The sequence below is a fragment of the Toxotes jaculatrix genome, chromosome 8, assembly GCF_017976425.1.
Source record: "Toxotes jaculatrix isolate fToxJac2 chromosome 8, fToxJac2.pri, whole genome shotgun sequence".
NCBI classification, from domain to species: Eukaryota; Metazoa; Chordata; class Actinopteri; family Toxotidae; genus Toxotes; species Toxotes jaculatrix.
In genome coordinates, this window is record NC_054401.1 from 16,258,870 (window position 1) to 16,283,114 (window position 24,245).

The 24,245-nt window shown below is 40.4% G+C and overlaps 1 protein-coding gene across 4 annotated transcripts in view; it reads left to right on the forward strand.

Moving 5' to 3' along the window:
• LOC121186439 (protein MTSS 1-like) overlaps window positions 1–24,245 on the forward strand; it is a 53,371-nt gene that overhangs the window by 2,743 nt on the left and 26,383 nt on the right. For all 4 annotated transcript variants that reach the window (XM_041045173.1, XM_041045175.1, XM_041045174.1 and 1 more), the window contains exon 3: window positions 4,955–5,028. In XM_041045173.1, coding sequence (XP_040901107.1) covers window positions 4,955–5,028 — 74 coding nt within the window. The remainder of the gene's footprint in view (window positions 1–4,954; window positions 5,029–24,245) is intronic.

The following is a 24,245-nucleotide window of genomic DNA, read 5'->3' on the forward strand; positions in this document are numbered from 1 at the left end:
TATGCAAATTCATATTATGCTTAAAAAAAATTAGTGGAAATGCAAGACATTTGGTTTAAAAAAATAAAGGTGCAAAAAAGGTTTTACACTTGGCTGAGGTGGTAAAAGAAAAATGCCTCAGTGAATAAATAAATCATGATGTACATGAAGCAAGCGACTTAAAAGTCCACACACATCCAAATAAGCTCTCATTTGCATTTTCCTTTCGCAGATTTTCTGGAAATTCTATGAGAACACTAAAATAAATCTCATTCCATTAAGTGATTTGTATTTTATCTTGCCTTCACATTAGATGTCAGTGTCAATTCTCCTCCCAAGAAGTTTTATGTGGCCACGTGTCCTGAGACTAACAAGCAATGACAGTTTACATAAAAGCCCAGTGCCTTAACAATACTGTCCAGAGGTCAATATGTGTCCTTCTCCCAGTTTTAGTTGTCTTTAAGCCTGATTTAATTTCTTATGCTAACAATGCATCCCAGTTCCTGTAACCTCTCCTAGTTGGTTTTAAGTGGCCACGTGTCAGGAGACAAACAACTTACGGCAGCTGAAATAAAAGCTCATTGTCCAGCAAGTACTGTAAATACGGATGTCCTGTGGTCTAAATTATTCTTTGATTAACAATGCATGGCAGTTCTCTAGCCATTTAAGTGTCCACGTGTCCACAGACTGACTAAGACTGACAGTTGTATAAAGGCTCAGGGATTTAACAATACTTTCCAGGGGCCACTCAGTGTCCTGTTCTTCCATTTTCTCAGTATTAAGGCTGATTAATGGTGATATGTTATTCAAGTGTCTCCATCATTCAGGGGTTAAATATGTGACCCTGCCATGCTAAAGCACAGGGGAGTATTTGCAGTCATGTTGCTAATGACTAGCTGTGGGATGTCTGTGTGTCTGTACATCATGAAAACCTTGTCTTCAGTCCAATATGTCAGTAAGTTATAATGTATAATCATTGTCCTTTACTTTGACCTGTTTGTTTCACAGCATTATGCCACTTTTCTTGTTCTATCAGGATTAAACAAGTGATGGTCCCAGAAAAGATCAATTCCTCCCTTACAGAATGAGTTCAGTACCATTCATAGAAAGCCGACCATATTTAAACATTACGGTATGATTAAGCTTGGCCTACGCCCTGCTCCAGACTGCAGCGGTTGTGGGCATATGGCTGGCTGTAACGATTGCCCTTGCTGCTGGAGCACTAATAAGAGTGTGCTATCTGGACTGGCTCATGGTGACCTACAAATAAGACTTTCTGTCCGCTTTAAAGCTGCTCTCCAGCAACTGCAAATGTGGCCAAACTAGCCCTTTCGAGTACAGCATAACCCCCCACCCAAGGACCTCTGTAATCTGTTTGGAGACTGGACTACATAGAGGGACACACACACACACACATATATATACACAGTAAAACACAAACACACCCACCTCCTCTCCTTGGCCTGGATAAGCGACTAGCCAGCAGTGGAAGCGGCATATGTCTGTTTGTGTAATGACGTCCTAAGTCAGAGTACTCTGTAATTTAGCCCCTCTTCTCCCCTCTCACAAAGCAACTAGGAAATCAACCAATTACAGTGCTGCGGCTGTTCTGTCATTATTCGGTCCAAATATGATGTTTTTTTCGGGCCATTCTGGTTTTAAGCAGCCATCACACACACACACACACACACACACACACACACACACACACACGCACACACACACACACACACACACACACTTATACTCCATACGTGCATGCGCACAGAATAGAGCTTTGAGGAAAGCGGGCAGGGTGGAATATAGACGGGCTGATTTCTAATCACAGCCCTCTTTTAACTTGTCAGTGTTCGGTCTGTTTGGTGGGTCATGGTTGATGCAGCTGTGTCACAGCTAGGCTTACACACAGGCGTCCCTCCAGCTGGTTTGAAGTTCATTTTGTGGAGAAAAGACCACCTCAGAACATCAAATTCAGCTTGAGAACTGTATGGTTACAAAACGTGTTAGGGCTCAAGAAGTAGGCTGATGGTATTTAGATGGTAGGTGGGCAGCTAGATTGATAGATGGATGGGCAGATGGAAGTTGACAGACTCTACTCTCAGAGCACAGTCTCTTTCATGATTCTTGGTACGTTGTGCCTGAAACAAGTGGAGTTAAACACAATCTCTTTCTTTGATTCAGATTAACTACAGCCACATTCCAGTTTCCGTTGAACTAAGAATAGACGGGGGCAGCAGCGCTGAATGTATCATTGTCAGAAAGAGCCCTCTGCTGTACTACACCAGGGTCTGGGGGGAGTTTAGATTGGCTTGGCCAAGGCCTCGCTGAATAGATATGTTAAAGTCGTTTGTCTTGACTCCGGGGCAGGGGCATTTGCAGATTTTAAGGCCAGCGGTAGCAGTCAGGTCATTGTTGGAGTACTGTGAAAAGCTGAAAGCTTGTAGCAGCAATGCTTTTGTTTTTTATTTGCAGAGCCACAGAAGTCTTAAGGCTTCCTGGCTTACTGTCAGAGCTGAAATTAAAACCTGATTATTCTGCCTTTGCAACTTAGTATTACACAAGTTAACCAATTTCACTGTCGACTGAGCCAGAAAATATGTAAAATTTCACGTGTTTAATTTTCTTCATTGCTGCTGCTTAAGTAATTCTCTGAGGAGTATAACACTATGATTCTTCCCTGTCCTTTATTTGTACTGATAGTAGTTGTACTGATAGTAGGTGGATGTACCAAAGGCATTTCTCTTGTAAAAGCGCGGGACAGATTAGAGCAGATGATCATCACTAGTAATTGTAAACTACTACGCACTGTACTTCAATGCGCTGGTGCCAGTGATACTAAAAGCAGGCTGAAGCAGGCTTCAGTTAAAACCACTTCCCACACAGACCTGTTTTGGATTAATAAGTTCAACTTGACTGAACAAGACTTTTCTACAAGGGCATATAAAGTATAATCCGTAAATGTACATGTTATAAATTAGTGGAGGCAGATATCAGTTGGAGGTTCCTCTGGTGCCCACACTGGGCTGTAAATAGAAAGGAATCTGTGTGTGCCTGCGTATGTTTCTTTTTCCATTTGCAGGACACGCCCTTGGATCTTCTGGTCAGCTCTCCAACACAACACAGCACTTATTAGCCAATATTAGTTTTTGAGTGGTAAAAGAAACGATTGTTCCATCATTGACTGAATCCTAGGACTTGGCAGTCACTTGAATGTAGAAGAATATTAAGGTCTGTAACTATGGATCAGGGTTGTTTATTGTTTATCAGTAGATCAGTTGTGTTCTGTTTTCCTTTTCTGTCATGTTTACAACTGTAACATGATGAGACAGCTAACAACTTTTAACAATCTCCAGACATTTGAGATAAAATGCTTTCAAAATACTTTGCAACTCAGCTTTAGTGTACTTTCTTCCTGTCCCAAAAGACATGGATTAAAACTTGTTGATTCCATTCGTAAACACACACACCACTGTTTCAGTATTGTTAGATTCATGATGGACAATTTAAAAAGTGAGATATATTGTCTTTTTTTTAAATTCCAAGTAATCTTGTTTCCCTTTCAAAATGTGGTGCCTACATTACCCACATTACAACTCGACCTCTGGCAGTCTGGTTGGACATTTGGCTTTGTTATACTCATAGTGGTTAATGTAGCCTAAAGCAAAGGTGAGTGGGCAGCAGAGGTCAGGTAACCTCACCTCTTTTTAACTCCACACCCTCAAATTATTTTCTTTTTGCAACTTGTAGTCTTCATCACCAAACAATTTGTTAGATTTCAGCAGCTCCTTCACATATGCAGTAGTGCTCCCCAAGAGTTGTAAACAGGCTTTGATATGTAAAATCAGTGTACTTCCCCTTTTAGAACATCACCCTACCCCCAAAGCCCATGCATCAGGGACACTACTGCCATTGCCTCACATATGTGTTTGAATATACAGAGTAAAACGTACCAAATAAACTTTTCTTTAAAACACTTTGGTTCTGTTTGCAAACATACCTGAGAGTCAACACCATCCTATACTCAGCTCTTGTTCATGAAATTCCCAGGTTGTGTTATGAAGGTTTTCTGTTGGCCCATGGAAGATAACAGGTGTTTTCAAATCAAGGTACTCAGAGTTTGAACAAACACGCTTTTGTTGCTGAACATGCTTTGGAAAATTTCCAGACAATTGTGTTTCTTTGTGTGGCATTCACGACTGATAGATTGTCTTGTCTCTGCGGAGGAGCTCAGGTATCACATAAATGCACCAGCGCGCACATACAAACACATACCAAGAGCCTTTCATCTCCATACTTGTGGTCTTAATCTTGAGAGGTGTGTTGTCTCTTGAAGTAGGCCAGTCAGTGTTTGCCAGTTAACCAGTCTACTCTCCCTCCAGTGGGGCAGCCTGTTGCCAGCAAGCAAAGCAACTGGTCAGTCAGGAGGCCAGACAGGCAGTCAGTCGGGATACCACTAAAATGGTGTCTGTAATGAGTAAAACAGAAAGTAATCTTACACCAAGCTTCCATTTCTTTTCTTTTTTTATGAGGGGACTGGATTTTGCCCTTTCTTCAGTCTGTTATGCACAGGCAGTATTTTATGCTGCCGTTTGTTTAAATACTTCGGCAAACTATACCAGATGACAGATAAGTAGGCATGAGTTGTGAACTTGCCACAGGCCCCTGTTCCATTTTAGAGCTTAACAGGGCAGATCCCACATTGATCCTTTCATTGACCTGTAAGTGTGGCAAACTCAGCTCTGCTGAGCCGGACAGATTCCAGCCGTCTCTAAGTAATCACATAGACATTCCTCACACAGCAGGGCACGTTTAAGTTTTAACTTACACACACGCACACATAGCCTTATAGTATATGCATACGCCGTAATATTTACTTACATTTTCAAATTATCAGGATTGATTCTAGCTTCAGTATCAAAAATGTGTGATTTTTTTTTTTTTTAAACCAAACCTTTGTCTTCATCTTTTCTCCTAGAGCGACAGTGGTTGCTGTGGCGGCCTTCCTGGATGCCTTTCAGAAAGTGGCTGACCTGGCTACCAACTCACGAGGTAGGAATATACACAAATGTCGTGGACTGAGAGTGTAATCAGTGGTCTCCACTGGCTGTTCTTCTTCTCTTAAAGCAATCAGGATTCAGTCTCGATGGACCCCTGCTGTTGCACTGTGCTTCGCTGGGTTAAATCACTTAACTCACTGTTTAACAGTGCGAGTCTGGGCACCTATGTGTCATCGTCCTAGTCCAGTCTTTCACCCCACCGTGCTGAGAAGTTCTGTGGGTTGTTTGCTTTATCGTATGGGTAGTAAATCCATCAGTATGCTGTTTGAAGCTCTGGTGCTCGCTTTGTCTTCGACCTCTACCCCCCTTTCGTCTGCTTTCTGCCCCACCCCCACCCCCACCTCTGCTACATCTGGACTCACTGGTAGAGTCTGCTTTGACTCTGTATGTGTGTGAGAGAGAAAGAGAGAGAGTGAGAGATCTCATCTCTCCCTAGCTTTGACACCTCCAGCCCCACTCCATACTATTAATAGGAACTGAGACAGACACACACATTCATCACCTCTCTCACTGCAGAGAGAAAGAGAGAGAGAGAGGAACAGAGCTAGCGAGAGTTAGTGGAGAATAGGGAGTCGTCATTCTCTCTCTCTCTCTCTCTCTCTCTCTCTCTGTGTAACACACAGTATAAATGTTTGCTGTGAAGGAGTCAGGTTCAGTGAGCTGAAGAGCTTTGCGTCATCTTTCATCTGCTCTTTCATCACTTTCTCTACATACGGTGTCGTACGTGAACAGTATCACATAGCGCCCTTATCATTTTTGTGCTTTGTTGCTCAGGTTTCACTTTACAGCTGAGCTCTCCAGCAGAGAGTCAAGCATGGATAATGAGTCATTATGCACTGTTGGCGTGACAGTGTCCTTCCTGTATCACAGGTAGATAACCTGTCCACATGACAGCTGTACCAGGATATTATAATGAGCCAGAGTTACAGACATAGATACATATATATTCTCCATTAAAGGTATGATATGGTATTATTTTGGAATCACTATATAGCCAATGTTAGCTTTAACAGCTGTTTACTTACCAGTCTTGAAGAAATGTTGTGAGTTCAGCATCAAAATCCATGATTTTACACATCAGTGGTGGAATGAAATGCCAATGTTAGCTCTTGTTTTGCTTCTATTTTTGTCACTTTGTTTCTTCTATCGAAGTTAGCATGCAGCCCTGTCTCGTCTCGTAATACTGCTTTGCATTAGTGAGTCACTGTAGCGTCCAGTTTGCCCTCAGCTCAACATGAGAAGTAGTGCTGATTGAAGAAGTACCACTGCCCAGAGCGGGTATTCTAACCCCTTGTCTTGTAAATCCAATAATGGCTGAAGCTCTTGGCAAGTGAATATTTATCACCCCTACCACCACCACCAGCTCCCAGCAAGAAACCACGTTCGGTGGCAGAGAGAACTTCCATACAGCACCTTTTAATGGACCAGTTTTATAGGTTTACATATTACTGAAAAGCTCTAATAAACCTTCTACCCGTGGTTGATGAAGCAGAGTGTAAGGGCACCACATGCTTTACCTTTTACAGTTTTTAATAAAAGGCTTATGCCTGTAAGCCTTTTATTTTGCTTATCATACTTTGCATGGGCTTATGAATGCTTTGACAACTTAATATGACAAATAGCTTTTAATATGATTATCTTTATCCTCTTATCTGTATAATTCTTGATCTTTAAATAATTGAATTAAACATGTTTTTATGACTAGTTTGGTGTTGATAACACCCTTGAGCTTGATTATTCTTTGCAGTAGCTCAAATATCAAATATCTGGAGAAAATATCAATTTGGGCTACTGTTTTAATGGAAACTAGATCTAACTGAAGTCCCATCACATACACACTCTCATGGGTACAGACATGCACACTTTCTCTACCTAATGACTGTCTTCCTGTAGATAGGGCTGTTTGATTTTTCCATAGTGATTAAAGAGTTTTTGAATTGGGCATGCTCTAGAGAGCTCTGATAACTGCTTTAATGGCCAACATGTGTTGGAGAGAGAACAACATTGTTACTGAAGTAAAGATATCGTGTTTTTTTTACTATTTTGTGTACTTGCTTGTTTTGAAGTTCTTTATGTTTTGAGCTAATTCATGGGCCTCTGAATCAATTTTAAAACACACTGAAAAGTTGCTAGAAGGTAGCAGAGTGACTCTGTAACAAAGTTTTTCTCATTACCCGTTAAGTTAACTTATTTTAAAGACACCGGGAATATGGTTTTTGTGGTGGCCATGGTCTCTAGTAGCTCAGAGGCATGAAAAATTGGATAGATTTTTTAGGTCAGTCCCCACAGCAGCCCATAAAATCTGCTAGGGGAAAAAAAAAATCTTGATCTCCGGAGTATAATTTACTGAGGGCTCATTTGTCACCAAACCAAACTGCTCTGCTGGAATCTACTGTATCTACAAAACAGTTGTTATGTGCACATAATCGACCTCTAGCAGCGCTCCAGGGTAGTCGTCTTTCTGAAGATATCACCTTACTGTATTGTTCACCGACAAAGCAGAAGAGCACAGTGTATTCTCTAAAGACATCAGAGCATGTGTGTGTGTGTGTGCTTGCTACAGTAGCTTTGAAGTTATAGAACATCAACATGGTTTCGTGTGTAGATTAGATAACGTACAGACCGACAGGCACATCTTTTTCTGTTTGCTCATCATAATTAGCCAGAGGCTGCTGAGGCCACATCATACACACAGCTGATGGTGACTTCTTTCCTTCATTCTTTCTGTCTCCCTCTGTCTTCTTGTCCTGTGTGCCCTCAAGTCCTACACTTCTTCCTACAGCCATTACTATGGTAACAGCAGGAAAATCAGTTGTTTGCGGATAAAAGTGTGTGTGTGTGCTGAAGGGATAAAGTGAAAAAGTAAACAGACCTTCTTCTTCCTACCATCACAAAAGAGATGGCAACTGTCAATGTTCTTCTCACAACAGCAATAATAATAAAAATGATAATAATAATAATAATAATAATAATAATAATAATAACAACAAAAGGTGCGCAGACATAAAAGTAACCACAGACTTGGCAGCGCACATATTAAAGGTTGTTAAGTCTTTTACTCATGAGAACAAAACCTTCAGCCGCCTTTGAAAACGGTAGCTCATAAAGATTTGAAGTGAATCTGTATACTCAGAAGACTTTGATATCTGACAGCGGTTAAGTTTATAGGTGTTAGGATGAAAGGTACTCTTTTATCAGTGCTATCGCTGACGCAGCATGATCAGAAAGGAGTCTTTTCAAAACTTGAATCTTTGGACTGTAGTTTTGTGTTCACATATGCATCTTAGTAAAAATAATTTTCATTTATTTATTTATTTGCACTTATAGCTAAGGAAACTTGAAAGTAAGACAGACATCTGTCCTTATGCCTTATGATGTTTTCCCTCCAGTCCTTATGTACTGGTCTCTGAAGTTTTTTTTTTTTTTTTTTTGTACATTTGAAAGTCATATTGTCAGTATAACTTGTATTATGATCTGTTTTACAGTATCAGGATTTTTGTGTTATTGTTCAAGACAAAGGTTTAACAAGGGTAACTTTACTCACCAGTAGTGATTGATTTGTACAATGGTCCACTGCATCACCACTGCAGCTGTTTAACTGTTGTCATAGGTTAAATATGTGAAAGGTGGGTCCATGCTCTTCTCAGCAATTTCATTAAGCATAGGCTATTAAGAGACAGCCAAATAACAGGAAAACCTCATGCACTGAAGCTGACCCTTTGCCAGGATGTCTCTGATTATGGCCGGTTCACAGCTTTTTTAAAAATATATTCCTGGCAAGAGAGATTAGGTAGAATGTTACTCACACAATGTCATTGTCAGTGTTGACTCTCTCTTAGGCCTGCTTGGCAGCTGTATAATTTATATTCAAACATTGTTGTATCCTAGTTACATCCTTGATATTAGTCATATTGACGTTTATGTCATATGTTGATTCAGGTGAAGCTGCCTGAGGCAAGACTTCGCCTAATGAGTAGTGCAGAATGCTGTAATTTTGACATTAATACGAGTGGTTTCTCATGATTACAGTACTTGTTGATTTATAGTGAAAGACTTGTGTCAGCAATATAGTTATAATTGTTTCATGCAAAACACTCTGGGGTTGTGAAACTAGTGCAAATATCAGTAAATACTCATTGCATGAGCTCATCACTGTGGTGTAGTAAAAACCTTCGACTGAGATTTGGAAATGCTCCAGCGAAAGACTGTAGCTTCATATAATTATCAGCTGTTGCATGCTGTTTGTGTTTGTGCATTTGTGTAAGTAGTTTATTTTAACTGATTTATGAGAACCAGATGTCTTCAACAAGGAGGAAAAGTCCTGCAAACCTGGGACACAGGTCTAGTATTTTCATTACATGGACTAGGTGGAAGGCATGCAGTTCAGACTAGAGAAGAAATGAGGATTAAGATGTAATAATTAATGTGCATTACCAGAAAAAAAACACTACAAGAGATCTGCATGTGCTTCTTTTTATGTTAAATTCCAGCTTTTTAGTTTACAGTTGAGTGGAATAAAATAACTGGAATGCCAAGTGGAGAAAGTTTGAATAAAAGAACGAAAGACAGACTTAAGTTTCCAGACAAAGCCTTTCTTTTCCTTTGTTGTGCTCCCTTGTTCTGGCTCCACTGAAGCTGACAGGGAACACATACTTAGCAAAGACTGGATCTGGTTTCTTTAGTTGAACAAACACATATACATGTACATATGTATGATGTACAAGCAACTGCACACAAACATAGAGTTGCACACTGTTTGTAGATGGTCACACACCTCCTATGCATTGGAATGTGTTCATTCAAACACATATACATTCACAGCCACACACACACACAGAGGATTAGCTGCAACCACCTGTTTCTCTGTTGGATTTGGACTTTCTCCATTCACAAAGGGTTCACTTTGCTTTGTTGTCTCAGTCTGATAAAGGACATTAAAGTGTGCTTTGGCATCTCCCTTTGCATCCCCTCTCTACATGTTTTTCAGCTGCCTTTTGCACCTCTGCACAACGTGACTGCATAGTTTTTATTCTTGTATTTTGACTGAGAAATGATTTTTCAGGTTTATTCTTGTCATGTCATGAATGTCAGGTTTTACTGTACATTTTCATGCACATTCAGTTTTATTCAGTATGCGCCTCCCATTTTCCTGATCTTCTTACTGATATCTCTGTGTACATTTTTTCATCGAGCTGTTTGTTTTCTGTCCTCTGCGTTTGTCCTAGCAGCGGTGTTTATTTTAGCAGTAGGTGCAAAGCACGGACAGCTTAGCTTTGACAGCTCCATGTGTCCAAAAGAGATCAGACATTTTTTCAGCATGGTCTATATAGCATTGGTTGGCTGGCTTTGTCTGTTAGCATTGAGGTTGTCCAGAAGTGACCTGAGCACATCTTTGACACTTGACAATAGCACTCACATGGACACAAAACTATATCTTTCAAAACTGTAAGACGTTCTCAGGAGACTAAATAGGAATAGAACTTGTTAGAAAGACAGACTTTTAATTTGTTGTGCAGAATGTTGTGTGTCAGTGTCATGTCGACAGCAAAGATTTTCCATGAATGTTCAAACAACTCATTTTTGTTTATCCGCGATGGGAGCTTTTTGAGTTTTTAGACTGAATAACATGTTTAAACTTGTCTTGCTTGCAGCAGTTCTGGCGACAGAAGATTGGTCCACATCCTCAAGTGTGTTCAACTTATGTTTGTTTGCTGTCTTCACACTAATCCATTGACTCATTAACTGAGGAACTGAATTTAAAAACATATTTTTTTTGTCTGTCTCAGTGTTTTCTCTTAGGTCTGCCACAGTTTGTACTGTCCCTTTGTTATCCTTTTCTTTTATTCTGTCTCTGTCTTTGCCACTTTTTCTTCCTTGCTTTCCTCTGTTTCTATGCGTCGACTTGTGTTTGACCTTCTTTACTCTGTCCCTGAATCTTTCTCCCTCATGCCTTTTATCTTTATGAACCTTCCCACAAGGATGAAAACATTACATGCTGTCATGTGCCTGTATCCACGTACTGTTGGCATAAACACACCCCAGGGCACACAAATCACGCACCTACAGAATTGCCTCTGCCTTGAAGCAGTGTGACAGCATTTGCTCTAATAGGTCTAATGGTTCTATTTGATTTAAACTCATGTGATTCAGTGTTAATGATTAAACGTGTTTTGGGTCTGACTTGATAGTAGTGCCCAGACATCAGGCCACATGGAACAATGTCCACAAGACTGAAAAAACAAGGTGATACCAAAAGGAATCTGTGAAATTGTTGAAAGGAAAAATGTGATACTCGAGGCAGTGGGCTGGGAAGCATTAGTTATCTCACAATTCAATAAGATCTCAATTGAAGGCTAATCATATGGCCTCCCTTTATAGGCTTGGTTTGATTCTAAAATGAAAACAGTGTAGTTGAAAGTATTAATTTACCTTATTGTATATCCATTACAGTGCCTTTCTTTTTTTCTTTTTTTTTTTTTAAGCAAAGCTCACTTGTTGGAATCAGCTAATTAATCTTGGCTAAACTGAACATGTGAAATATGCAGAATGGCTCACATTGATTCACATCACATTCTGTCAATAATCTCCTTGACTCATTATCACCTCCTCCAAAATGTGACTTCCCTGCAGTATTATGAGATTAGCCACCCGTGGAGAGCCCTCTGCAGTCCAACGAAGTAGTGTTTTGCATCAGTGCTCGGTTGTCCTGATGCATCTAAGATCCAATTATTTTTCCCACCCCCACTAGGTAACTAAACAGTTTAGAAAACATTGAGGATGGACCCAGTGAATCCAAGTACAAGTGTCCTGAGACTAAAGTTTATCAGAGAAGTAGAGCATTTCTCCCATGACGTTTGAGTACAGGCCGTAACTTGTACTCTTTTTTGTTGTTTGTTTTTGTTAAACACTCAAACATTATCAGGAGACATGCAAGGCACTTGCTTTGCAAGACTGTGCGTTATGGGCAAAACAAAGAGACATATTACATATGTGATTACATAAAGCCAGACCAATAGCTTCGAAACACGACTTGGTATTTTGTGTTCTTCATTCTGACTAAATTTCGGCTGTTGAGATAAAACCTTGCGATCTGAATTATATTCCCTCCCTCTGAAAACTCAAAACTGCCCCGGTTGTTGGTGAGACAAAGCCCTATTGAATCCATGGAGAGAGAGAGAGAGAGAGAGATAAAGAGAGAACAGGGCAGGAGAACAGAGAAGGCAAAAGAAAAGCTACTCTGGAGAATAATCCTTTCTCTTGTTTCATCAAGCATCAGTTCATTTTCCATGTAGATCCCTCCCTCTTTTTCTCTGTTTTGTATCAAAGTATAGTTTCGTCATACTTTCCTTCATTGTATAATGGGCTTGTGTATGTGTCTGTTTTTGTGTGCCTCTGCGTGCATCTTTTTTTAGCCTGTGTGTGTGTGTGTGTGTGTGCTTCTGTGTTCACGTATACCAGGGCCTACCTCGTTGTGGTATTCCATTCATCATGTGAGTGTGAGAGTGACGGAGTGGGTGAGTTGTTAGATTTCTTCCGCGTCAGCCTCGGTGAAACAGCTGATGGCAACCAGGCTGTACGGAGAGATGAGGTCATTCCATGAAGTTAAAAATAACACTGTAACAGCAGTTTTGACCCTTTCCAGGAACTGCATATTGTTGGACTAAAACCTAAAACCAGACACGAATGATATAAAATGATCGTCCCAAGACAAAGGCCAGTATGACTTAGACTGTAGTATGTTGCTGGCATGCAGACAGGGATGTACTGTGGGAAGACTGCTTAGCATCTTAACATGTCCTTAGGTTCACAGAGAGCAGGTTTTACCAGTTTGAGAGATAATTAGTGGGCTTGTTTGTGTCTTCCATTAACCCACCTTTAAATTCTAGCATCTTGAAAACCACTGTCCTTGGTAAAAAAAAAAAAAAACAACCAGGATTTGTGTCTCACTCAAAGCTTGTACTCTGAGTTGTGCTGCAATAAGTAGTACCCAATAAATATGAGTGGTCTTTGGAGCATGTAACATACTAAAAGAAACATTATGAGGATTAGTAAACTATAAACCTGTCACCTTGTTGCTTATTGCATGCTCAAGAACACACAGACAAACACTGACATGCAACACAGACTCTCATGCCACCCATGGCATAATAGTTTGTTCACGGTTATAAAAATAACTAGGGCTGTGTCACATGTGGCTTGGCAGCTGTCAGGACACTGCCTCTGCATGTAGAGTAAGCATTTGCATGTGTGTACGTATGTGTACCTGTGAGTGTATTAAATCCAGTGGCTCTAACAGCAGCTCCAGTGTTAATTCTGTTTGGACACGTCTGGCTGTGCAGAGATGAAATAGACACCTACCACAAAGCTAACATGTAGAAGCTTGTTAGATCTATTTGGACCTAAAAAGATTATACGGTTGTGTGAACGTGTTTTTACAGCTGATAATTACTTGAATCCTGCAGTCACCTATCCAGTTATTCAGACTGTTTGGGGCAGGAATAATTAATCATTAAGAGAACATTACATCATAGTCAACACCAAATCACTGTCATTTTGTAAACACTGTTACACATTGCATTCATTCATTTTATATGCAGTTTGTGGTTTAAGTGTACATGCATGGAAATAAACTGTATCAATCGGTTTTGCTTTGACAATTAAAGAACAGAGTTTTAAAATGTGTCATTCTTGTAAAATTGCCTATATTAACACATTTAGAAAAAGACTGAAAAACTCTTGCCCAGTGTCTGACAACATAAATACTCCTTAGAAGCCAAACCTCTGTTTCCCCATATTTACAAGCCGATTGTTTTATTATCCTGATGTAGATCTAATATTGCTTATTCATAATAAATAATAATAATAAACCAATAATTATAATATTAATAATAAATCAGTCCTTACATACATCTTGTCGGTTTGGAGGAATGCGAGGTATTACTGTTTATTTCAGCTCTGGTCTCATTATTACAATTTAAGTTAGTGTACTGGCATACTGGTTAAAATGTCCTTGTTGTTGTGTATTTGACAGTTTGCTTCTAGTCTTGACAAACTTGGGTGTGATACATCCTTCTGACCTCCATACACTGCCTAGCTTCAACTCATTGTATAACCTCTCCCATTAATATCAGTGCCGCCCCTCCTTATGGAATAGCTTAGTTCCGCTGAGGCCTTTGTGTGCCCACAATGAGTTCAGCACCTGAAAATAACTTCCAATTTAGATGTGTGTATGTTCTTCCATTGGAACTATCTGTGGTGCGTTTCTTACAGATTTCAAAATAAATGTCTCTAAAACAGGAAAAGAAAAGTTGACAAACTCCAAAACAGCAGATTAGATGCATGTGGCATAAATTGTTGTTCGTGCTGTTCATGTCGTAGTGTCGCGGCAGACAGTCAGAATAAAGGGAGCTGTAAAGCCCAGACGTCTCTAAAGATTTACCTTCTACTATTTCCAGTCATCTGGTAATACACTTGGTGCCTCTGCTAATGCAGGGCAGAAGCTGTCACAACAGTTTTCTATTATCTATGCCTGTGTCAGGCAAGCGTAGATAACATAATCACATATTATTACTCTTTTGATCTTTTCAGTCTTAGTATTTGATGCTTTACCTAAAAGCTGAGTTACAACTACAGAATGCGTGGCAAAAAAATTGAGGTTAATTAACATACACATAAAGCTGACAGTGAGTGTGGATATCTAAGGTCCACAAAATCTGAAGGAAATGGAGGGATTAGTAACGCGTGTATACATGTACTAGATACTGTCTCTGTAGTCTTTGAGTCTGAATTCGTCCCAGGGGCCCAAACATTGCACACTAATAAGAGTGTATGTCACCCAGAGTGTTCACATCTGTGTGTGTCTGTGTGTCTGTGTGTGTGTGTTTATGTGAGACTGAGGATGGGAAATCAAGAGTTTTGTTGATTGTGTGTGCATGGGTTCATGCGTGTACACACAGCCAAGCACATGCTACACATATTTGTCCTTGTATGTGACTGCTTGCATATGCATGCCCCGGTTGTTTCTCAATGAGGCCTCTGTTCCCTCTCTCATCCTTTTTTTTCACTTAGTGACGCTGGGCCATGTAATTACTGTGAACTAGCACACATCCAGCCTATTTTAATTAAAGCAAATAAGTGATCCAGTTACAAAGTTTAGACACTCAGGTTTTCTCATGCCCTTTGCTTTTTGAGCTGCTCACAGTAACTCCAGATAATCTCAGTAAGCTTCACCTGAATGCAGATGTACTTTTACTTGACAGGCTCCAAGATAAAAGAGACCCTTCATGTTAAATGATCACACACACTGACTTTCTAAACCCAGCTTGGAAGAGGCTGAACTGAAAACTTTAGTACGAGACTTGAGTGTAATTCTGTCTGTACTTTGCTCATTTCTATAAACACGCTCTCTGTGCTCCGCCATGGACAGTCCCCCATACAGCTCCTTTTCCTCTCTGGCCCTCTCAGTTCATGCTTTGGCCTCTGTTACAGAGCAGCCTTAGATCCTGAACTAACCCACTGTCTCAATGCCCTCTCTGAAAGGGCTCTGTCCTTTCCCCCCAGTTTCAGTCCAAGACCAGCGTGGCCATGTACATTTCCTGCACTCTGTCCAGCCCAGATCCCATCCCCAGTGCCACTCAATCCACCCTCTGTTCTCCTCTGTTCACCATGACCCCATCCTGGGGATCTTACAGATTACTGGAACCATCGATTAAACCAGTTAATGGGTCAAATACACAGACTCGCGCATAAACTCTCAAGCTTGCACACCCTTGTGCTGTTCACATGTACATATGTGCCCTCACAACACAAGTAGAGACTCAAGCATATAGACCAGAATTATCTCTCGCTCCCCCAGACTCTCAGACAATGGGTTCCTCAGGCTGATTTAGTGCTAGTCTTCCTCTGTGCTGTTTGAGAATTTATGGGTCAAACTCTTTTGTCACGTCTCATATTAGACTCACTCGCCTTCCCATTTAGTTTGCACTATAAAACGCATTAACATAGAAAATACAAGGAACATTCTTTGAAAGATTTATCTGCAACCATCTGCTTTAATACGAACATCTGCCCATTAATATTACAAATTCAGAGTTTGGCTCCAAAATGCCCTTGTCATGGAGTTAAGAGACAAAAACGTGAGTGCATGTGTTTCTGTATATGTGTGGAGCAGATAGGAGACAGAGAGAATGGGTATGTTTTTGAGACGCAGAGAAAAAGAACCAGAGACTCCTCTGTGAACCTGGCTATGTGTGCAAAGCAGTGTGTGTGTGCACAAGCGTTTTGCGCATGTTAGTGCTGTTTGCTCTCTGTTTTTGTTTAAACATAAACCCGGTTAGACCAGTGAGCCTCGGATTTGGAACATCTGACATGCATGCAAAGCCAAATTCAAAACACACTCATCTCTGGAAAATGAACTTCAGATTTGTGTCTTTCTGAGGTGGTTTGATAGGTATTTACAAAGCAAGCTGTTGAACTGACACTCCAGTCTCATGCATAAAAATGCATTGAAAGACTTATGTTTTATTCATCTTTATATACAGCAGAAGTTAAAAACAAGAAGAAAGGGAGACGAGGGGATAAATTGAATAGTCATCTAAATTTGAGTGGATATAAAAAATGATTCCATTTGTCTTAGACCAGTTATATAACAAGCCACTGAGAGAAACTAAGCAACACATCCTCATCAAACACCACTACGTGTCCATTTTTGCTATCATTGCCACCTGTCTTGATGTGACAAAAACATTCCATTTGACTGTTCACATGACTACTAATTAAAATAGCAAATATATGTCCTAAACAAGGTTGGTGAGCTGAGGAGATCAGCTAAAGGGTAACACTTCAGCTCTCCCAGCAAGGTGGCGAAAAGACTCCAAACAATCCGACAAAAGATTGTGAAAGGTAATCTGGGAAAGTCACTTTGGTCTTTTGTTGTCTCGTGTACATCGGGCAATAATGTACTGGAAAACTAGAGTTAATGCGAAACCTGACGTTATGACAAAGGCAGCCGTGAACAAAGACATCTACAAAGAACCCTATCAATCCCAGCCATTTATGTTTTTTAATATAAGTAATTCTTTGTTGTTGAGATTTTCCAATAGTTCACCGCTCAGTATAGAGTGATAAGAAGGTTCTGAGCTGATACTATCTCTTCTGTGTGCCTTCCTGAGAAACTGAGGGTAACCAAGTCAAGTGTGTCTGGACACGAGTTTCCTTCAAACACATAAGTGTTGTAAGTGCGTCTAATTGCATCTGTCTGCGGTGTGTGTGTCTAGTGATTGGTTTACCTTAAAGGACCGATGTGTGTCTTTTTCGTGTTTGCATGTGTCGTGGCTATGTGTGCTAATTTTAGGTCTCTCTCTCTTCCTGAGTCCCAGCAGTGAGGTTGTGACTGAACACAGTCTGGCTTTGTTCTATACTGCCAGTCACACACTTAGAGATGCATGCTGGATCTCATATAGATGGTCTGTGTCAGATAGACAGATTTTTATTTTGACAAGGACTTTGGCAGTCCCTACAGGTTGAACTAATAAGCACATTGCAGCCAGAAAACAGAAATTGAGCAAAAATGGTTATGTTTGATATCTTCAGAGATAAACTAACACACATCAAGAAAGCAGGTGTATTTTATTAACTTGTTCCCCATTTCCCTTCCACAAGTATTCGATTATGTTCCAGGCATTTAAGGTTGCCTGTGTAGCTCTCTATTCCTTCCTCCAGTCCTTCTCTCTGTATATTTATTTTCACTTTCTCACCTTCAGTTTTTTTTTTCTTTTATTGTCTCCTTCATTTCCTCTTTTCCCTCTTCTCCTCCCCTCTGCACCTGCACCCTCACCTCCTGTCTGTGTCCAGGCTGTTGAGGCCAGGTGTGCACACAGCCGGTGTGTGACAGCCACACCAAACCGTTTTCTGTTTATCATCAGAGGAACTTTTTGCTCAGTTGAAACTCCCCTCAAGGACAGTGAGACAAACGGGACAGATGGGGGGACATAGTAACAGCAGCCAGGTTGTGATGGGAAATAACACAAATAAAAGGTGTGTTTGCGTGCTCAGGTTTTAAAGTCACTGATGTGTCATACTTTGGAATAGAGCTCAACAGCTACACATTTGCATAAATACACAAAGACAGCAACACACATGCACAGTGGGATACCATCATCAGCTTGTTGCTGTGTAACTGGGCCCATGAGCCATCTGCTTTAAAGGTGAACTTAGGCAAAGGGCCCCTCATTCACCTCATCCTCCCCTGTCACTGTCAGAATGTGTCTCTTTCAGAATAAGGTACACATGTAAATATTAAAAATGATGCTATACTGTGTAGTACATGTGTCTAACGTGTCTACATATAAGCATCTTAGATTTTAAATGTTTTAAATTTAGGATAATTATGTTGGTGAATGATTTGTAAACTCTGCTGGACAAGCATATTAAATGGCTTTCTTTAAATAGATTCAACAGATATGAGTTTATCATTGAGTGTGTGAGATAATACAGCCATTGTATTGGTTGATAGATTGATAAATAATGGTTATGTTCAGTCCATTCATGTTACTCAGTCAGCGGGTCGACTCAGTGAGCTTTCAGGGACTGGATTGTTCCTCTATCGTCCCATAGACACTTCATAAAACACTCTGAATGAATGATGTGTTTGTGTGAAGAGTGTGTATGTGTGCGTGTGTGATCGGGTGGATGGATGTGGGGTGACGTCGGGGTGGAGAATGTCCCCTCTTTGACTCTTTGACAGTAATGGGGCTCTTACACATACACGAGCACACACGTGCACACATGTATGCATGTAAAATCTCAGACACACCCATGGTAGATGTAATCTGATGGTCATTATTGCAAACAAGGTAGTGTTGTGTTGTACTGACAAACAGTTCAGCCTCGCTAGAGTGTCTCTGGTTTAAATTATCACCAGTGTCTCCCAGACTAGAGGCCCCACAGTCTCTCTCCCTACAGGGAAAGGAAAGGTCACAGGCTCATTCAGAGACATTCAGAGAAGTGTAGAAGGTGAAAAGCCAAACATTGTGGAAAGCAGATGTTTGTGATGCCCTGTTTAATTTCAGGTTCATTGCTTTCATGTGTCTGTTAAAATAAGTCTGACTTGTTTCTAACTTCGTTAGGGAAAGACGTGTTACTCTAAACTTTATTTGAGGCAGGATTTCACCTCAGAAACTAATGCGTCACACTTTTGAAAGTCACTTTCAGTAAAGACCATCTCCCCATTGTTGACAGCCAAATGTTTTTTCCCTCAATCCCTTTGATGTCTAGGCTCATTCTGGGCTTTTTCACTGTAACAGTAGATGCATTAATCTGTTGCCTGAAACTGTTTGTTATAGACCAAGATGGATATTGACATTTGTTCCTGTTCTAATGATGCGACCTTTTATCTTATCCTCCTCTGAGTAGCAGTAACTGTAAAAAGTGGTGTCATGGATAAACAGCATGTTTCATCTCTGTTTGACTCTGCCTTGGTAGATTATATGTGATTGCATCTGGTTTTTGGCAATAGTATAGGGGAACTTGAGTGTAGCATATATTTAATATCCACTACATGTAGATGATGTTTGATATTTACATGTACACACCAGGTTGTGTTTGGTATTATAATATTGCAGCTATTAACAGTCATTTTTTTATAGTATGGTATGTTTGCTGTGTTGTGTAGAAAAGTGATTGTATATTACACATTAGATACATTTTATGCTTCAATTAAGTATCTCATACATTCTCTAATACAGTGCCATTACTTGTTCACACCCATACCAAAACAAAACTATAGCTTCTTATGAAGTTTTGCTTCCAGGTAAACCTCTTGCATAAAACCCCTAAATGGGCACAGACACTGTCAAGCTTTAAAACTGTTCTCAAGACTTTCCAAAGGTCTGTGTCTGTGTTTTAAGTAGAACTTTTCCACCCTCTTTACTTGCATGACCTGTTTTTCTCTGCAACATGCATGTTGTGACAAAGTTTTCTTTCACTGGTAAATATATATTTTTTATTTAGATTTACTTTTTCTGCTGGAGTGTTGAGACATGTTGTTGTTACTTGCACCTAAAACCTGTCTTGAATGTCTACAGAATTACACTCTAAGCTGAGTAATGCAGGCAACTACAGCTGTGACTTTAGACTTGAGCACAAGACGAACGTGACTCAAACCATGTGAGTCAGACCTTAGTTTATTCAGTTGCAGCTTCCTTCAGTTATTGCAGTCGAAATATGAACCTCTGTCGTCTTCACTGTAAATGATTAACTGTAACATCAGACTTTTTGCATGTTCAGACCGTACGCTTACGTGACACTTGTCTGGTGTTTTCACCAAAGAGTGTCTCATTTGTCCTCTAATTTTAGTGTGTTTTAACATTGGCTTTTATGTTGATAGAGTTTCATGGTTTGATTGTTTCTAAGTTGTAGTTATCATTGCTATCAAACCAATCTCAGTTCTGCAAACCAGAGATTTGGATGGCAGTATTTTACCAAAAAAAAGGGGATGAATTTAGTCCATTGGTAGAAGTCCTAGTAAATCCTTTCTGTCTATCTGTCTGTGGAATGTGTGTCAGACCAGAAAGGAAGATTAGAGAAAAGTGGGGCACCAGAGCCCGGAAAAGAGCAAGAGTGGGCTCTAGGGTAATCTATTCTCTCTCTCTTTCTCTCTCTCTCTCTGGTCATCTTATGACATGCTTAAACCCCCTCGTTGGTGGCTTTAATTGGTCAGATTCTGGGCAGCAGACTCATAGCTTCTACTTAGCTGTTACATGCTGTGCAGGACAATATGCAGGCAGTGAGTGAAGCCCCATGTTGTCAGCTCTGTTACCACAACTGACGTATTTGTGCTTTGAATGCTGATGACGTAGAAATGTCAAGGCACTTATGGTGATTTATATTGTCCACTGACTGTAGCCTACCATTGATAGCTTGTGTATTTGTATTCAGTCACCCATATATCCCAGAGCCTGGGCGTATTGCCCAAATATACACTGCCCGTCATTCCATCAAATATTCAAGACTGTGCAGCTCTGAAGCTCAAGCGGTGTTCAGATGTTAAATCTAGTATCTGCTACTGTATGTGGGAATTTTTAAGCTAAAAGGGGATGTGAGACTGTGCAGACTTTTTGTTAATAAGCAAGGTCAGATTTGCCATTAAACACAAGAGGTGATTGATAATTTGTTGCCCAAGGTGAAAGGAGTCAATTTTAGAAAGCAATTATTTTCCAGCATAGTTCCCTCCTACAATTGCCCTTCTTTGTAGACGCTGGAGTCTTGGACCTCCAGAACGTGGTCCACAGCAGCGATGACATCATCATATCTGTCAAAATGATGACCTCTGAGCTCCTTCTTCATCTTGGGGAAGAGGTCGTAGTCAGAGAGTGCCCAGTCAGGTCAAATCAGGTCAAAACAGGCCAGTGACCTCCTTATATGATAAGCCTTTGAGACTGAGGTAGCGTATGTCGTCCATTTTCTCAGGACTTTCTGCATAATCACTCAGAGAGTTGAACTGCACATGCATATAACGAGAGCTGGTAAACATAAAGCAAACTTATCAATCACCCCATGTATGTTGCTATTCTTCTTCAAAGTTGTTGCAAGTATTTTCTTTTGAGACAACACCGTGAAACGTTTCTCACTGCGCAGTCAGTGGACATAGCATTTGATGGAAGTCACCAAAATCCTGTATTTCCATACTTATGTACTTTCCCATGGGACACTCTCTACTTTTCTACTTTGAGTGTTTATTTTTGTCTTGACTTTGACCGCTCCCTGAACTGGCCAACTGCTTACTGACTAGATTAACTCAGGCACCATGTTAACATTATGGTACCACATTCACAGACATCAGAGAGCAGGGGTGGGAGCAGAGGATTAAGCCAGTAGAGAGAGAAACCAGAGAGGGAGAAAACTAAACTGAGCACAGAGAGATTTGAGCGTACGATAGACAACTAGATCAGAGAGAGAACAGCTCAAAGGAGGAAATCAAAGGAAATACAGTAGAATAAAGGGGGTGGGGGTGAAATTCCTCCATGACCTACATTTGCATTGCAACCTACAGCTGAATCCAACATGTGCAGTTATGACATAGTACTCTAAGAATACAGTAAGGCAGTTAGCATAAATTAGCATATGAAGTCTGCTTGGAGACTGTTTGCTTTCAGGGGATTTCTGTCCAGAGACCACCCTCATACTTTTGTGATGTACTTCTCTTGTGCAGCGTATGAATTCTAGAGATCACACTACTATACTATACTGTACTCCTCTTATTAACAGCTTGTCTCCAGGCAGACATGTCATGGTGTTTTAGTTCTTTGGCAAAAATACTTGCTTCATGACTTTCAATGAGGAACTGAAGACTGTGACCGTACTGTAAAACATCAGCTGACATCTGGTATCTTCTGCGGCGATGTGAGGTCTAGACTGAAGATATTCTCATTCACTCTGCTTCTTATTTTGTGAGCTTTTCCACCATCAGTGTGGTCTCCAGCAAGTGAAACACCTGCTCAGTTGGACTGACGTCAGGTGACTGACTCAGACAGTCGAGGACATTCCACAATTTGGCCATAAAACACTCCTTGTTTGCTTTAGCTGTATGTTTAGGATGATTGTACAGCTGTATTGTCTTAAAACTAGGGGAGCATGTGTATAAAAAGGCTCAAGTCTAATACTGTGAATGTGAAACACCCTCAGAAACCTTTAAAACTGCCTTTATTATTATTCCTATGATAAATACCAAATGTAGACAAATGCATTTGCAGTTGTTTAATGATGATGTATTGGGCACATGGGAAGCATTATTTTTCTCAGGAATAAGGATGGGATGTGCAGCAAATGTGCAAGATGAGAAATCGTTCACACGGCACGCCACAGAGTGTGACAGGAAAAATGATGGTGGCATTTTGTTGGACAGGAACAATGCAGTCTTGTTATCTTAATTGGTTCCCAGTCATTCCTTTAGTATCCATTTATACAACAGTGCTTTGAGACAGATATTGTAAAAGAGGGTGAGGATAACAGAGGAGTCGGGGTATAGATACAGTAGCTCAGTAAGCATCCAAATGAAAGCGGGAGAGACAGGGTGCAATGGGTGCATCTGTGGGCATTTCTTGTTTATTCATGGCCTCAAGACCTTGTTAGCATTCACACTGCAGAACCACACGGAGGTGGCAAACTGTCAATCTCCCCTTACTCCTCTTCGTCATCTGCACTCTCTCCTCTCTTCTTTACCTCTTTCTCTGCTCACCTCTTCATATCCACTCTGTATATCTCTTTCAGTTTTCCAAGAAGCATTATGCAAATACTAAAAAACAAATGTTTGAGGATTTTACCCAGAATTCATTAGTAGTCGGACTGCAGAACTACAGTGGCACACTGACATACTTACGGTTACCATCCTCGGCTGTGTTTAGTGTACATCAGTCCAGATCTCTTAGGGGGTTTTTTTGCTTCACACCTTTAAATAATTTCTGCATATATTACTCATTTGTCCTTGTAATGAATCCTTCCACTTCTTTCCACATAGATTGCGAGATGACGGAATAGAGTGGAGGATGTTGTTTAGTCAAAAAAGAGAAAGAGGACAAGTGAGTTGGAGGATGGATAAAAGAAGAGAAGAGAAGAGGACAGTGGGAGAGGAGGGGAGGGGTGGAGATTTGGAGGGTTGGGTGGTGGAGGGGGTACAACCCTCGGGAGAGGAGAGCAATGTAAAGGAGAGAAAGGTAACAGGAGTCTCATGCATTACTATTCAGGATGCATTTCACTGCATTGCAGTGGCACACTGACACACATTCACAACTGCAGTTTACAATGAGTCTCTTTTGGTTTCTTTTAAACAACACAGGTTGTGAATATTACATAATATATACATATATTAGTCGTACAGTAGTACGACTAATATATGTAATATATATGTAATGCACAACAATGTAATATATATGTAATGCACAACACTGTCTATTGTCCATTGTCTATACTGATGAATATTGTCATTAAGGTACACATCCAGGTGTCGTTGTCTGCCTAAAGTCACTCAGACGTCAGTCTGCAGTTGATTTGGTGCCTCATTTGACTATGATGCAATCATAGTCATGGAGTAAGGGCTGTTAGAATTTATATTATATTATACATAGATGTCAACCACAGTATGTTCCAGTACATGACAACCTTTTTTTTTTAACCAGCTTTAGTTCAGTTGTATATATTCATTATATATATTTT